At 48.0% G+C, this 17,579-nt stretch overlaps 1 protein-coding gene across 2 annotated transcripts in view; it reads left to right on the plus strand.

Moving 5' to 3' along the window:
* Nucleotides 1-17,579, plus strand: part of EVC2 (EvC ciliary complex subunit 2) — a 135,248-nt gene that overhangs the window by 12,231 nt on the left and 105,438 nt on the right. For both annotated transcript variants that reach the window (XM_053565924.1, XM_053565925.1), the window contains exons 3-7: nt 1,077-1,243; nt 4,084-4,152; nt 6,433-6,619; nt 10,165-10,274; nt 14,121-14,174. In XM_053565924.1, the coding sequence (XP_053421899.1) occupies nt 1,077-1,243; nt 4,084-4,152; nt 6,433-6,619; nt 10,165-10,274; nt 14,121-14,174 (587 nt within the window). The remainder of the gene's footprint in view (nt 1-1,076; nt 1,244-4,083; nt 4,153-6,432; nt 6,620-10,164; nt 10,275-14,120; nt 14,175-17,579) is intronic.

Below are 17,579 nucleotides of genomic sequence, written 5' to 3' on the forward strand. Positions count from 1 at the left end.
GGCAGCCCCAGGATTCGAACCCAGAGCTGCCTGGCACCATGCGTGTAAGAGTCACTCAGGGCACCACTGTTGTGTAAAGTTCTTATGCGTGGGTGGTGTTACAGAGTATAGGTCCCTTTACATTTGGCTCCCAGTGGAATAACATCACGCTCTGCATTAGAGCTAGACTGTAGGGGTTTTAAAGCAACAGTAACCAAATGATAAGCACCCCAGATATTTCAACTTATTCATTCCCCTGTTTGGTATGCTCTTCTGAGCTCCTTGTCTATACTCTTCCATGCTTTTAAATTTAACTGATTCTTTTTCTCTGCTTTACACCAGTAGCAATGCTTAGCCACTACCTGAAACAACTCTCTTAAAATCCTAGTTTTGACAGTAATGCCTGTGGATGTTAACATGGTTTTTAGCAAGGCAACGTACTGTTCTTCTAGAGATTGAGAGTTACCCATTTTTTCCCTTTATTATTGCCAAGAGTCTCGCGTACCTACAGCGTGACCAGAACCTCTTGGTTTCAAAGTCCTAGGCCTACCTTAAGCATCCACCACATGGGCTGGAGAACGCCCTCGGAGAAGCGGGCTCTTGCTGTCTCCGTGAAGCTCACCCTGCTCGCTGCACCAAAATGTTGCTTGAAGTTCTCATGCATGGGCAGTGTCGCAAAGTATAAGTCCTGCTTTGGAAATTGTATAGTAATAAAGGGGGCCACATGCCAAGAGAGAGCTGTGGCCCCCATTATGACTATACACTTTCAAAAGCGGGACCTATACTCTGCAACATCACCCATGCGTGAGAACTTCGCGCAACACACCACCCTTGCCCTGGGCGAGGCCGCACAACCCAGATGGAGTGACTGCACCTTGAGAAACAGTCTTCTTAAGCTCTGTATCTTTCTGGGACCACGTCTCATTTTCCTGGCGTAGAGATGATAGACAAGACATTCATACATTCATTCATTGGTTCATTCATGTGTTCAGCAAGACTTTTGCAGGAGCCTTCCACATACCCTGTGGCCTCCAGACTTTAGCCACCGTGTCCTATTGTCTCCTGCACTGTATAGCATGTATATTTCTGTTTTTCAGGGGAAGCACCCCCTGGAATGAAATCCAACAAGAACATTGAGGTCTTTATCCCATTCCTGACTTCTGCAGCCTCCAGTGGGCCACAGATTCATTCTCTCTTTGCTTTTATACCTTCGTGGCCTACGAAGACTTTATTTAAAAGAGAGTCTCCTATGACCCACCACCTGGTAAGTAACAAGTTCAATACCTTAACAAAGACATTAGAAGTTGGAAAGAAACCCATTTTGAGCCAAGCGTGTATAAAATGTCACAGGCTTTTGTTTCTCAAAAAAGCCCGTTCCTCTTTTTCACTAATACAGTTATCAATGGGGAGTAAACCCACTTATTTTCCCAAAGTCCCATTTCTGCTCTGCAGCATACAGTATTTAGTTGGATAGGAGGTTTGAGTCAGAGCATTCGTTCAGCTGCCTCCTCTGGTGTTTCCAAGGCAGGGCTTGGGTTCTGCTTTAACCAGGGGAGCTCATCCCTACCTGTTATAGAATGCTGGTGCCCAGAACAGCAGTGAGCACTGAACAGACACAACACGCCCAGGACTGGGCTTAGCACTTTAAGGGCACAATCCCACTTGGAGCCTTATAAGTTTTGCAAATAGGTAGTATTATTATTCCCATTTTACAGACCAGACATTGGGGATTAGAGAGACTAAGAAACTTGTTCCAGGTCCCATAGGGAGAAGTGGCAGAGCCTAGGTCTGAAGCCCTTACTCTCAGCCCCTCCTGTGTGCTGTGGCTGTTGTTTTATGTTCAGTTTTATGTGCTGCTTCCACACAGGACTGTCTTCAACATAAGGCTTAATGACTTAAAATGCCATTGGAACCATTGAGCATGGCCAGCGGGCTACAATGGCCATGTACCCCTCCTTGGCTCCCTGCTGAGTTGTATATTTGTTATCTGGGGCTGTGTATCCTTCATGCTCTGGAGGCTACAAGGCCAAAATCAAGTTGTTGGCAGAGTCAGACTCCCCCGAAGGCTCCAGGGAGGACTCTGCCTGCCTCTTCCAGCTCCTGGGAGCTCCAGGCCTTCTGGGCTCAGGCTGTGTCTCTCTGTTCTCTGCCTCCATCTGCACTGGGTCTTCTCCTATGTGTGTTACTTATAAGGATGCGTGTCATTGGATGTAGGACCCACCTGAACAACCCAAGGTGATCTTATCACGAGATCTGTAGTTCATTACATCTGCAGAGATTCCTTTTCCAAAAAAGGTCACCTGTATAAGTCTGGGATCAGGATATGGACATAGCCTTGTGGGAGTCACGTGCAACCCACTGGAGGGGGTCATTGCTCCTTCCAGTCCTTTTGAGTTAAAGGGAACTTGCCACTTCACACAGTAGCACTCTCCATACTCCATCACCCCTTCTGTATTTTTTTTGCTCAACAAGTTGTATTTATCAATTATTGTTTACAAGATGCTACGTGAGCGTCAGAAGAATAGGAATCCAGGTCTCTGCTTGGGGGTTCTGGCCAAGACTCCTGAGGGCCCTGGTGAGAAGAAGCATCAGTGCAGGAGCAGCAGACAGGAAACCCACCCAGGTCAGAGGCCTGAGTCAGGCTGATGCTGCTGCACGCCCTCAGTGTGTTCTCTGGAAAACCTCTTCCTCATATGCGTCTTTGCTAATATTCTGCACAGTGAGAGGGTTGTGCAGTGGACAGGGACATGTACTGTGGAAGAGTCATGGGATTTGGAGACGCACAGTCCTGGGTAGAGTCTCAAGCTTCCTGTCATTGACCTTGGGCAAGTGAGTTCACCTTTCTGAGCCTTAGTTTTCTCATTTCTAAAATGGGAACAATAGATTTCACATATGGAAGAAGATGGGGACTGAAGCATCCCAACGGATGGCTATTCTTGTGATTATTAATATCACTGAGAGTGGGGCCGGGCGCGGTGGCTCATGCCTATAATCCCAGCACTCTAGGAGGCCGAGGCAGGCAGATTGCCTGAGCTCACAGGTTCAAGACCAGCCTGAGCCAGAGCAAGATCTTGTCTCTAAAAATAACCAGGCATTGTGGTGGGTGCATGTAGTCTCAGCTACTTGGGAGGCTGAAGCAAGAGCATCTCTTGAGCCCAAGAGTTAGAGGTTGCTGTGAGCTGTGACGCCACACACTCTACCAAGGGTGGCATAGTAAGACACTGTCTCAAAACAAACAAACAAACAAAAAAACCTCACTGAGAGCAGCCATAGGCCAACCCAGAATGCAGCTTACCCCACTGCGGCTGGGCAAGCAGAAAGTGGGGGAATCATGTCACCTCTAGTCAGGAAAGCTTGGAAAGCTCACCCCACAGGCTCAGCATACTGTTTGGTTAAAAGAATGGGTACTGATCCCATGGGGGCCAGGGCCCTGGGGAAGGGGGTATGGCGAGGGTGGAAATGAACAGATACTGTTTGTGATTATGAGGGTAGGGGAGCCTGGGGTTCCCAGGGCAGCAGGAGGTTCACCTTTGATGGGCAATCCTGGCCTTCATTTTGCAACCTCCACAGGAGCCATTGCCGGGCTAGGGGAGGCCACAGCAGGTGGGCTCTTGGTATTGGTGGTGGGTCCAGGTCAGGGAGTGTTCACCCCAGCATGCTGCTCTTTGTTTCCCTCTGCATCCCCGGGAGTGGCTGGTGGGGCACAGGGTACATGCTCCGGTCCTTGGGTGATCCCTTCACCACTCTGCTCACATTCCTCCTCTGACGTGTCAGCTCTGGTTTGCTGAGTCCCAGTGACAACAGGTGTCTTCATGTGTAGCCCAGACGAGGGACTCTCTGCAGGGGAATCTCACATCCACATTCTTCTTTTCCCATGATTCTCATTTCCAATCCTTTAATGCCCTTCTGAAAATAAATTTTCCAGATTACTTATAGATTAGCAGAAATGCCCACTCTACCCTGCAATCAGTGTAACCTGGCTTATTGTACCCTCAATGAATCCCCAACAATAAAAAAAAAAAGTTCATCTAATTGTACTTGTAAAGAAATAGGTATATCATGAACTGTTTTTCATTTTCTACTAATTTCTGCATTCCATTGTAGTATGGGGACCTTTTAAGAGATGTTCCAGGGGCTTCTGAGAATGGAGTAATTTTTCAGAAATGTGCACTGGTAAGTTTCTGTAGGTGACTAAGACTTGATGAGAAAATTACTAGATTTTGCTCAAATCATGTTAGTGGAGTCATGTATTTAAGAATTGGGGGTGGGGCCTTGGTGTGTGTCACACTTTATCGGGGCAAGACACGATTGCAAGAGGGACTTTGCCTAACAATTGCAATCAGTGTAACCTGGCTTATTGTACCCTCAATGAATACCCAACAATAAAAAAAAAAAAAAGAATTGGCAAATTGTGGACTTAGCTACCCTTGTCTAGCAGGTGAGTGATGAAATAAACAAGGGGTCTGATATCTTACATGGTAACACCAGGACTGAGAGTTTTTGTTCTTGTAATAATTAAATAACTGTCAGTAAAAGTCCACAGGGATCATTTACAATGAGAAAGAAAGTATGACATATTTTCCTTCAGATTATAAACATCAATATGGTACCTGACAGTTTGCAAAATGTGTTTCATGTCTTTTTTAATCTTACTAATCCTACAAGATGGTTGTTTATATCATCCTGTGTTGGGGGTCCCCTACACCACCCTCAGGTTCATGATTTGCTAAAAGGATTTATAGAACTCAGAATAGCCATTATGTTTGCAGTTAGAGTTTATTACCGTGAAAGGATACAGATTCAAGTCAGCAGAGGAGAAAGGCAAACGCAGCAGAACGCGGGAGAGACCAGGCTTGAGCTTCCAGTCGTGCGCTCCTGGTAGAGTCACGTAACAGGGCTCAGGTCCCCCAGCAACAATGTGCGACCCACATACGGAATGCCACTACCCCGGGAAGGTCACCTGAGCCTCGGTGTCCAGGGTTTTGTCAGGACTGTGCCGTGCAGGCACAAAACACCAGTGAGACTGACCGCGGTTACTCATTCTCCAGCTCCTCCAGAGGTCACATGGATCCTGCACGGCCCAAAGCTTGCACCACAGCTCACAGTGTTGCCATCAACTCTCTAGTCAGGTCTGAGTCCTCAGGTGTGCAAAAACACTTTAATTAGGCAGGACGTTCATTCCACGTGCTTCAGAGGTGATCTCCCAGGCGCTGGTCAAGGGCCAGTCCTGTTTTTGGAACGTGGGGAGGTTCGGACAGCCCAGGCCTGCTGAGTTCATCCTTTACTGCACCACCTTTTTTTTGAGACAATCTCAAGCTTTCACCCTGGGTAGAATGCTGTGGCGTCATAGCTCACAGCAACCTCAAACTCTTGGGCTTAAGTGATTTTTTTGCCTCAGCCTCCCAAATAGCTGGGACTACAGGTGCCCGCCACAATGCCTGGCTATGTTTTTTTGTTGTTGTTGTTGCAATTGTCATTGTTGTTTTAGCTGGCCCAGGCCGGGTTCGAACCCGCCAGCTTTGGTGTATGTGGCCAGCGCCTTATCCACTGAGCTACAGGTGCCACCACCACCCTTGTTTTATCACAGACCCTCAGCTACCTGTTTGCCTTCCTGGTTGCTATCAGTGTCAGTGGTTTCCCCTGTACCCTTCCGCCTTATTTTCTGCCATGTGAGTGCAGTCCCGAGGTGTGTCCGTGTGTGTACACCTAGGTGCACCTTCCTTCCCTCCTTGTCTACATAGTGGGCAGTGTACTACACACACAGTTCTGGAACTTGGTTTTTTACTTCTTATATTCCAGACCTCTCTAGTCTCAGAACACATCTAGCTTCCCTCTCTTTATTTCAGCGCCTGTGTCTGTTTCAGCGGAGCTGGGGAGAAGGGGTGCAGGGGTGGTGGGAGATAAGTCCAGAGAGGGCATCAGGGCAGGAGAGCAGAGCCAGGTGGCCAGCCTGACCTGTGTGGGTCACTGGGTGACTTCTAGCCATGGAGCCACTCACATGCCAGGCAGAGCTAGAGGCCGGCAAGTAGCTGTGCTCATTCCTGGGGTTCCTGTGGCCATATCAGAGACCACAGGGCAGGGCTCTGTGTCTGGGGCTGAGTCCACAAAATTCCTGAATCCCCAGGAGCCATTGTTTGCTTTTTGGGGTAACAGTGATTATCCTAATCTGACTAGGATTCTGCATTTGGGTATTTTCTCTTCTACAATTCTCTGCAGAAATGATTTCAGTACATTTTGGGGCCTCAGAGTTTTTGAAACTGTCTCCAACCAACAGCTTGGCAGCTGTGGGTCAAAACTCTCCTGGGCCCTTTGCAATCTGACAGGGCCTGAGAAATTCTCAGCCGTTCCTCTTCCTCTTCCTGGAGGCTAATGTGCACCAGGTGGGCTTGTGCATCATTTGAAGAAGCTGGACTTGTCAGGAATCTGTCCTCACGTCATCTCCTCTGGTCTTAGGTGTTGGGGCAGAGCGAATCGCAGGTAGCCCACGTGCGACTGTTCGTTAACAACAACAAGACGCCTCTGTCAGCCAACCTCTCAGATCTCCTCATGTTAGATAACATCACTGGCCTCACCGTGAGGGAGTCGATCGGAAATAAGACCCCAGGAGGACTCCAGGCTTTCAGAAAGAAGTTTCTGCCAGGTAAGAGCAGTGTTCCGCGTCAGGGAAGGCAGGTGAAGCGAGCACTCGGATTCTCCTGGGTCAGCTCTCTCTGTATCAGGCACATTCTTAGACGCCCCACACGTGTCCACTCACTCGGTCGCGATGGCGCATTTTACTGTCAGGGTTCAAAAGAAGTGACTGCCACCTGGGATCTGCCTCCCGAAAGCTGAATTTTTTATGTTAGGGAGAGCTTGGATCTGGGGAAAGAGCTGGGGGGGGTTAAAAATATACATTTGAAACGTACACAAAGATGGAGCTTGCAGTGAATTCTAGTACAGGTTGTCCCTAGGTTATGAATGAAAGTACGTTTGTCCTTAAGTTGAATTTGTATGTAAGTTGGAACAGGTCCATTTACCTAGTCCCTGTAATAGCTTCCGTTCATAAGTGTGAGTTGTACATAAGTGGGGTGTCTGTAACTTGGGGACTGCTGTGTAGCATCACACTGCTGACCAGCATTGCCATCAGTCAGTACGACAAAGCGTTTGTTCTGGATTGTGCTGGACTGAGGGGGGAGAGGGTTGACATCAGCCTCAGAGGCATGTTCATGAGAAGTTCAGGCGCGTTCACAGGTGTCCAAGCATGGCCACTGGGTAGCCTCACCTCTGGCTGCTTGTAGAATGTGTCGCCATCACTGGGTGACTTTCAGAGGTTTGGTTCCTGAGGTGGTTGATTAAGCAAGCAAGTGTGAAACTAATTCTGGGACTCAGTTGTTACAGTGGCCTCAGACCTGGTTGTTTGCCCAGAAGGGTAGAGACTTCTTTTAGTGTTGGTAGGTACCTCGTTTATAGATGAAGGGACTAAAGTGATTGAGAAGCTGTCCCAAGGCATGGGCTGATAGGCCAGGCAGAGACTTAAAAGCAGACGGTGTGGCTCGCCCGCACCCTGGTAACTGCCACACAGTCGCGTTATCTGGGTGCCCAGAACTTCACTGACTCACGCACACTCGGGGCCCCCTGCTCACTGGTCATGTTACTCTCTCCCTCAGAATCCTGCTGTTATCCACAGAAACTACAAGTGGGGCTAGGCCCCCAGGAGTGACCTTCCTGCTAGCTCTGGTTTAAAGTGTCACAAAATCATTACACGTCCCAGCCAAGAGACCTTCAATGCTTTTCTTCCTTCAGTGATATAAAAATAAATAAATCTCCTTTTCTTAAGCTTGTGTTTGGAGAATAGAGCATGGCCCCGAGCAGAGAGCACAGACTCAGTCTCAGTCACCTGAGTGTGACTCTTAGCCTGGGTTCCAAGCAGCTGCATGGCTTCTGGAAAGCTGCTGAACTGCTCTGAACCTCAGATGTCAGGTGTGTACGGCAGTGCCTCCTGGACTCACAGAGATGGGCATGCCCCTGGCACTCTGCTAGGGAAGGGAAGGTGCCCGGTGCCCTCCCTAGCCCACAGCCCCGCACTGCCAGCCTCCTGCCACACTCGGCTTGCCACCTTCCTCCCACCTCTTGGCCTCCACTTCAGACTATGGTGTCAGCAGCATCTATCCAACTCTGTGTACAGATCTCTGTTCTCCAGAGCCTGGCTCCGGTTTCCCTTTTCTAGGAAGCCCCAACCCCTGCCCTAAGTCTCCTTCTTGGCCCCCAAACTCCGGACAGACTTCCCTGCCCCGCCTGAGCTTCCCTGCTCAGAGATGCGTGTCATTTTAAGCACTTTCCACATGATGCCACTCAGCATCTACCCAGCGCGTGTACCCTGCACCTTTCAGCTCTCCGCTCCTGAGCATGATACTAACACCTACCCACAAAGGTGTGGTGAGGATAAGGGAGTTGCCGCGTTAACTGCAATGTGGCCCGGCCCGTGGGGGGTGCTTCTGGTTAGTCCGTGTTTTGTAGTTTTTTTTTTTTTTTTTGCAGTTTTGGCCGGGGCTGAGTTTGAACCCGCCACCTCTGGCATATGGGGCCAGCATCCTACTCCTTGGAGCCACGGAGCTGCCCTGTTCTGTAGTTATTTTTATTCTTATTGTTATGTCCTCTTTTGCCATTGATCCTGTGCCTTCGCTAGCTCTGTCCGTGAGGCCCTAAGTTAGGAGCAGTGTCCAAGTTACACGTGTCTGTGAATGTACCACCCTGCCAAGGGAGGGGGCATTAATTTTCACCTTAGGGGACCCAGGACTTATTCCCCCAAAGAGTAAGTAGATACCTATCAAGTAAATAACTATGAAATCAAATTGCCAAGGAGATCCCAGTTCCTTGACATGCTGATCTCATTATTACCATTGTTTAGTGCGTTAGGAGAATCAGTGTCTTTTAGGGGAAAGGTGATGGCACTGGGAGGTTTGGGCGTGTCCCTACCTGTCAGTGGGGTGATCCCAGCCTCAGGTTCTTCTTTCATGCGCTGCAGGAAGTAAAGTGTCCTCCTCCTGAGAGCACCGTGGGAGGCCAGCTGGTTAATGTGTGTGCAGCCACACGGACAGCGAGCTGACCGCTGTGCCGAGAAGGTCTGGCAATAGTTACTGTCCCCAGCATTACCATTTTCATGATCCCAGCTTACCTAAATCATCTTATTTTCATTATTTTAGCTTTTATCCTAATATAAAAATAAAGTCAGCTGGGCACAGTCATGTTCGCCTGTAGTCCCGGCTACCCAGGAGGCCCAGGTGGTAGGATCACTTTCACTCAGAAACTAGAGGCCAACCTGGGCAACACAGCAAGACCCCATCTCTAAAAATTTTTTTAAATGAAAATACTGAGTATTTTTAAAATGAACATGCCAGTGGTTCCTTAGGCTCAGTGGCCATTTCTCCTCTTAGGTTTACAGTATACAATAGAACCTCTGTAGTTGACCACTTTCCCATGTTGACCACCTCTGTAAGTTGACTAGATTTCCTGGGAACCAGACATACACCACACGATGTGTCAGCACAGTAGGCCTTATGTGACCACCTCCCTGTGTCGACCAGCTTGTTACAGTCCCCTGGGTGCTCAGCTTACAGAGGATCTACTGTGTATATTTTGTGTGGTCTCCATACATTGAGAAATGAAGCCCGCTAGCATATTAGGGCTGGGGTGTAACCCCAGTTTCAGAGAAAGGCAAAGTTGGAGGACAACTTAGGTGAGAAGAGGGATTGGCAGAGTCAGATGGGCTTCCTACCTACCAGCCACATTGGGCCATGGCCCCCAGACCTGGAGGAGCCCCTTCATGAGCAGGTTGGGCGGGTGCCAGGCCACCCAGACTGACTAATCAGATGAGGTGACCTGCACGGTGACAAAGGAGGAGGGGCAAGTGGTCCCCGCTTCTCCCCAGTGGACCCCTCAGAACTCCCCCCTTCCTCAGACTGCAGGAATGTGTAAGAGAAAGGGCTCCTGGTTGCAGCAGTCACGGTCACCATGCAGGTGAACTCCCTGGGAAACTGCAAAGCTATGTCCAGGCTGTGTCTGGGGTGGGGTAAAGCAGGGCCTGGGGTTGTGGCAGGAGGGGCCCAGAGGTGGGTCAGGGCAGGGCCTAAGATAGGTGGGGTGGGCCGGAGGTGGGTGGGGCAGGGCCAATCACCTCCCTTGACGCTCACGCTTCTCTCTGAGCAGTGGGAGACTCCTTTGAGGTCAGCTACACAGCCTCACTGCAACCTGAAGGCCTCAGCACCGGGGAGAGCCTGAAGCTTCCCGCCCAGCTCACCTTTCAGAGCGCGTCACTGGTATTCATTTTTTTTACTTGGATTTCTGTCTTGTCACGGCCATATGAGATTGTTTTAGGAACACTGACACTTAGGGCGCTAGCCTCTGGGCCCTGGCGCCCCAGTAACACCTGTATGACCTTCGTAATTTCCTTAACCCCTCTGGGCCTCAGGCAGGGTTATCATAAGGATAAGTAATCCATACATGTTAATCGCTATCACCGTACCTTGTACTTTGTAAGCACCTAGCAAGTCGTTAGCATTAACATTAGTTTTCGGGGTGGCCCTAACAAAGTACTCCAGGTTGAGGGGCTCATCAGTGACAACAGGTCATCATCTCACAGCCAAGAGGCTGGATGTCAGGGTGTCATCAGAGCTGGTTCTTGCTGAGGCCTCTCTCCTTGGCTTGTAGACAGTGTCTTTTCCCTGTGTCCTCACGTCCCTCTGTTGGTGTCCTAATCTCCTTTTCTTATAAGGACACCAGTCACATTGGCTCAGGGCTACCCCAGTGACCTCATTTGACTTCTATTACTGCATTCAAGGCACTGACCCCAGCTAGGTTCACATTCTGAGGCTCTGGGGTTTAGAACCTCAACACAGGAATGTTGTGTTGATTTAAGGGGCATGATTTATTCCTTAACATTGTTGTTAATAGTCTCTTGATTTCTCACTTATCTTTCTGTGACTCCACGTATGCAGAGAATGCTGGCTGGTGTCTTGGGCGGGCGCTGCACACCTGGGTGCAGGCTGGAGGAGAGGCGCCTTTGTCTCTCAGAGGCTCTTGGGGCTCAGCTTCCTTTTGTCAGGTTATTCTGACTCCAGCCCCCTGAGAAAGTCCCTTTTCCCAGATGTGGAAAATGTAGCTCAAAGTGGCTGGTACTGCCCAGGTCATGTGACAAGTCTGACCCTTCAGCCACCAGCCCCTCTCGGGGCCTCCTCACAACCTTATGGCTGCTGGGCTTGTGTGGTGTTTTCTGAAGTAAGGAAAAAAACAGATAAATTTAGATAAAGTGAAAGATACTGAAAAGGTAAAGACAGATACAAGAAAACTATAAAACTGTTGGGAATGACAGATCTCCCAGGAAATAATTAAGTATAAAGTCAAAAAAGAGAGGATAAAGATTTAAAAAGATAGGAACAAAGTGTCCCAGAAGAAATATCATCAACAATTTCAGAGGGTAGAAAGCCAAATATGTGGAAATCAAAGTTTAAAATAAGGCAAGAATCAGAAAGCAAGTGTGAAACTCAGAATAGAATGAAACCAAAGGGGCCAGGCCCGGTGGCTCATGCCTGCAATCCCAGCACTCTCCGAGGCCCAGGCAGATAGATTGCTTGAGCTGACGAGTTTGAGACCAGCTTGAGCAAGAGCGAGACCCTGTCTCTAAAAAAAAAAAAAATCTAGCTGGGCATTGTGGCAGGTCCCTGTAGTCCTAGCTACTTGGGAGGCTGAGGCAAGAGGATTAGAGCCCAGGAGTTGGAGGTTGCTGTGAGGTATGACGCCACGACATTCCACCCAGGGTGACAAAGTAAGACTCTCTCTCTCTCAAAAAAAAAAAAAAGAACCCAAAGATTCTGTCTCCTCCAGCTGTGAAGCATTTGAGGATCTGGCGAGAGGTTTGGGGTGCTGTGTGGCTCCCTCACATACACCTCACCTCCTCTCCTGACCCCTCCGGACGTGGTCCTGTCTGCTCCTTTGCTCAGTCTGTGAAACTGACTCCATCTCCGGTAACCCTTCCTCAGCCCTCCAGAATGCCAGCTCCACACTGGAGGGACCTCATCTTTCCTGTTCACAGCTGTGTCCCCAGTGCTAAAAGGAGAGTCCTGCTCATGACAGGTGCTCAGAACTATCTGTTGAACAAGTGAACAAACACATCAATGAACTAATGAATCTGGGACAACTTTTTTTTTTTTTAAGTTCTCTGAGCATCTGGTTTCTTATCTGTAAAAAGATTGTTCTCTTGATAACTTCAGTCTTCTGTGGGGATAAAGAAAATGATGTATACATGAGTCTACAAATGGCCTGAAGTTTCCTTCTTTCTCTGAACCTTTAAGACTCTCCGGGAAGCTCCATGGACAGAGAGGGGAAGGCAGAGAGTAGGGCCCACCTGCCCACCTGAAGATTCCTGAGTCCCAAGCTTCATCATCTGGAGTTCAGCACCTGCCTACTCTGTTAGACCACTAGCTTCACCTCCTCCCAGACCCTGTGATAGAAATGACTGACAGGAGGCAGTTAGCCAGTGTTTGTGGAGTGAATAAGTATTGGAATTTCTCAGTTTCACCTGATTGGTGACTCCTGCGCTTTTGGCTTTTGTTTTGTGGAGTGGTGTCATCTCAGCTCACTACATCCTTGAACTCCTGGGCTCAAGTCATCCTCCTGCCTCAGCCTCCCAAGTAGATGGGTCTATGGGTGTGGACCACCACACTGGATCATTTTTAAAAATTTTGTGTAGAGAAAGGGGTCTTAGTTTGGTGCCCAGGATGGTGTCAAATTCCTGGCCCCAAGTGGTCCTCTTATCTTGGCCTCCCAAAGTGCTGGGATCACTGGTATGAGCAACTATGCCCGGCCACCTTCTGGGCTTTTATAATTATATGATGAAGGTCAGTGTGTGTTTGAAACTCAAAACAATCAGACCCTAAGTCTGAGTGAGACTTCTGTTAGTTCCTTGTGAGAACACTGGTTGTTCTACTTATCAGGCAGTTGTAAAGAGTCTTGTACTACAAATGGGAAAATAAAGGATTCATTTAAAAATCCATTGTGTGCATTGAATGAGTGTTCACATTAGTGCACACATTTCAGAGGCTGTATTTTCAGAAGCAATGTAACTTCTCTGACTTCACTTCCCCTCCCCACTGAAAAGTGAGAGAAGTAGGGAGACCCCCCCCCCATCTCTTCTAGCTCTGCTGTGTGAGAGCCTTGGAGGAGACAGTAGAATTAGTTAATCACTTACTGGGGCCTACTCCGTGCCAAGCAAATGTAGTCATCAGAGCAAGAGGTAGTTATGCATTGCATTTGGGTCTGGAAACTGCCTTGTAAACACACACACAGCTACCAACTCCATGTGGGTTACTTACATGAAACTGCCTACAGAAAGGCAGGTCAAGAGGGAAAATACTAGAATGTTCATCTCAAGTTCTTGATACCATGTTATATAAACATTATGTCCACCTTATAAAACTGTCAATAGGTCCCACTTGGTCCACATTTTTTATTTCAGCCCAGGATCTAAAACATGCTTCCCAAGTCTCGAAACTTATATCCTAAGTACAGAGATAAGGATTTGTGTGTCACCAAGAGTTGAAGACACGCTCTGGAGTGCACTTTACCCTCCCATGTGCTTAGACCTTGGATCAGAAAACACAGGTGGGCGCAGCAGAGTACGGCTGAATGTGGGCCTCAGCTAGTCTCAGGGGGTCCTGAGATGCTAGGGCACCACCCTGTTCCAAAGCAGAGGCAACTCCAGGACAGAAAGGAGCAAGCGATTGCCCCACAGTTGTCTCTCCCTTAAGGAATCAGGTTAGGGGAGGCTGAGTCAGAAGTGTCTGTGATGAGAGTTACACAGAGGTTGCTTAGCACCTGGGATTCCAAGCCCCAGGCCAGGGTATAAACAATGATACTCCTGCGATTGCTGTTGGCACTCTGGCTAGCCGCTTCTGCCAACAGCATGATGCTTTTCTCGACCTGAATATCAGGCATGCTCTTCCACCTTCCCCCCCCCCCCCCCCGTCAGGTTCTATATTAAAAGTTGAGGCACAGAGAGGTCACTACCTTGCCCGGGGTCGGACTGCTGGTGTATCATGGAGCCACGTTACCCTGTGGCTTGACCCTCAAGACTGTTGACTAAGGCATTTTCTTACTTCCTTTTCTAGAACAGAACTCAGCTAAGAGCCCTTTTTACCATAACAGCAGAAGAGAAGATAACGGTAAGAGAAACTATGTGGACCCACACACCCTGCCCACCTTGCTGGTTCTGAGCTGGTCTCCTGCCTGTCCTCAGAGCCCAGGGCAGGGCCTGCTGCTGACCTTCACCCCCCAGAAAGGCATTGAGGCTGGGGGCTCCAGGCCATCTCTCAGGTCCTGCCCTTGTGGCCTGGGGCTGTCTGGCTGATTTCCCTGATGACCCTCCACCTGGGCAGGACCGGCTGGCCTTTGGCTGGACAAGCTGAGGCTCTCCTGCCTGTCTGTGCACGACCTTGTTCCTACCTGCTGTTGGTGTTTTGTCTCCCCTGATCTTCCTGGAGCCCTGCAGTGTGTGGGCAGGTGTCCTGGCTGCTGCTGTCCACTGTTAACAGGGCTCCATACTTGCTCTGCAGTTTGATCATTCACAGCCCCTGCACCCCCTCACTCGGTGTTCCTCAACTATCAATTCACTATGTGTCAACACTTCACACTTCTGAAGCACCTGCTGGGTGCCAGGCTTTCTAGGCAGTTTACACATGTCGAATCATGTCATCTTCACTATAAACTTGTGAGATAAATTCTATTCTTTTTTTTTGAGACAGCTCAAGCTGTTGCCCTGGGTAGTGTGCCATGGCGTCATAGCTCACAACCACCTCCAACTTGGGCTCAAGTGATCCTCTTGCCTCAGTTTTTCTATTTTTAGTAGGGACAGGTCAGGCTGGTCTGGAACTTGTGAGCTCAAGCAATCCACCCACCTCGGCCTCCCACAGGCATGTGCCACCACGCCCAGCTGACAAATTCTATTTTTAAATTATCTCTATTGTCTAGATGGGGACAGTGAGGCACATTAAGATTAAGTCATTTAAAACTACCCTGAGATAGCACCTAACTGCAGTGACATTAGCCCACATTGCAAAGTCCCCAAGCTGCAGATGCTGGCCTGGGTGTGGAGAGAAGGGATCACTTGTACACTGCTGGTGGGATCTAATAAGCCTCTTTGGAAAGCAGGATGGAAATTCTCAAAGAGCTAAAAGTAGACCTTCCATTTGATCCTGCAATCCCATCACTAGTGTCTACTGAGAAGAAAAAAAGAAATGGCTTTACAGTAAGGACATTTGCACTAGAATGTTTATCACAACTCAATTCACAATCACCAAATGTAGAATTCACCCGTCTGACACATGAATGGATTAATCAGCTGTGGTGTATGTAGACCATGGAATACTATTCAGCCTTAAGAAAAGATGGAGACTTTACATCTTTGTGTTAACCTGGAGTTGAAACATATTCTCCTTACTAAAGTATCGCAAGAATGGAAGGGCAAATTTTCTAATTTGCTTGTTAATGTCTATAAAAAGTCCTGCTGTAATTTTGGATCAGGATTGCATTGAGCTATAACTCAATTTGGTAGAAGATTGGTATTTTTATAATATTAAGCCCTCTAATCCTTGACCATGGTTATTTCTCTACTTATGTGGAGCTCTTTTAATTTCTTTGGGAAAATTATGTAGTTTTCTTTTTGTGTGTGTGTGTGTGTGTGTGTGTGTGGTTTTTGGCCGGGCTGGGTTTGAACCCGCCACCTCCGGCATATGGGACTGGCGCCCTACTCCTTGAACCACAGGCGCCGCCAATTATGTAGTTTTCTATTCAGAAGACTTGTACGTCTATTGTGTTTATTTCTAGACATTTGAGGCTATTGTGAATAATATCTTTAAAATTTCAATTTCTTATTGCTTATTATTTGGAAATAGTATTAATTGTTGTATATTGATCTTGTGTCTAGTGACTTACTAAATTCAGTTATTAAATCTAATATTTTGTTTGTAAAAAAAAAAGAATGGAAAGGCAAGAATCCAATGTACTCAATACTAACATGAAACCAGGAGGTGAACTAATCCATGCCCACACAAGAGGAAAACACAATTAAACTCTAGTCTGCTCTTTGCCACTGATCGGGCAGGATGGAGACGGCTTATCTAGCTGTGTTCCCAACACTGCTATGCTGTTATCTCTCTCAGGAACAATTGCTCTTAGGTGTCTGGGGGCTATTTACTTTAGCAGAAGAGAGAGAGAGAGATAAACAGTCTTTGAGGGAGAAGCAATCTTAGAAAAATAGAATTTAGCAGTCTTTCTTAGCTGAGCTTAGTAATCTTTTATTTATTTTTTTATTAAGTCAAATACACTTTCTTATGAAAGACAGAACACAACTATAGCCCAGGATGAAGGAGAGAAATGGAGTGGGAGGGAATGGGAGCAGCATGGGGAGGTTCGATGGAAGGTAAAAGGCGGGACCACACCTATGGAGCATATGACAAGTGTCTTAGCACAATAATCAAGTAAATGAGGTGGAAGGTATGTTGATTGGTTTGAGCTTAGTAGTCTTTAGCAGAGAGACGCCAGCATTCTGTAAGCAGGAGAAGTGACAGGGTCCGTGAAAGAATGTACATACGTACGCTCTCTACTGCCTGCTCCTGCAGCCTAATGCAGAGCTGATCTCGTGACGCTTAACACCACAGGTGTAGAGACTGCCAATTCACTAATGCTCTCGTCTCCGGAGCTCTCATGCTTGTTAGGAGAGCCAACTCCCTCCTCATGCCCTTTTCACCAAGGTGTTCCATTACCGAGCTATACAGGTGTTACTTATAACTCCTCCTTGCTTTATGTATACAGGCCACTACAGTCGGCGGGAGGGGGATTGGGGTGCTCTCCCCTAACAGGCACAACGTCCGGGTACATGGCACACCTTCTGGGTGAAGGGTACAACTACGACTTGGATTCTAACAAATGGAAAGAATGTAACCTAATCATCTGCACTCTCATATTAATCTAAACATTTTTTTAAGGGAAACACTTTTATATATGCATTATGTTAAAAAAAAAGTCCAAATAAATACTTCAAGCAGGAAAAAAAATTTTAAGTAGCGTCCCTACGTCACCCCCAGGCTTGATCGTTCTCCACAATGACTCTTAGGGTGCCTTGCATTTTATAAGATCACTGTAAATATCACCTGTTGTCATCACAGGTGTTATTATTGTGCACGTGTGAAAGCAACACAGCTATGCTGAGTGTTTTGTGGTCCTTGAGAGTGAACTTTTGGTGTCAAGGTCTCCCCTACAGAGACCCCTGGGGGCCACATTTGGTGCTGCTTTTGAGTGTCAGGTTCAGGGTGAAATTCTGGGGAGTAAATGGAGTTGGGGGCAGCCTGGGGCACACTGCCCGTCACTGCCATCCCCACCCTCACACTGAGACATTAAATGCAGAAATGACTGAACAATGTGCACAGTTATTGCGTAGTCAGGACTGAATTTCTCATAACTAGGATAGATTCAGGGCTAGCGATTTGGAATACAGACAGCTCGTACTGCGGCTACTCATAAGAGAGAGAGAGAGAGTGCTGTGGGCCCGGGCAGGCTGGCAGGCTTGTAGG

The sequence above is a fragment of the Nycticebus coucang genome, chromosome 17 (assembly GCF_027406575.1).
Source record: "Nycticebus coucang isolate mNycCou1 chromosome 17, mNycCou1.pri, whole genome shotgun sequence".
Taxonomy (NCBI): domain Eukaryota; kingdom Metazoa; phylum Chordata; class Mammalia; order Primates; family Lorisidae; genus Nycticebus; species Nycticebus coucang.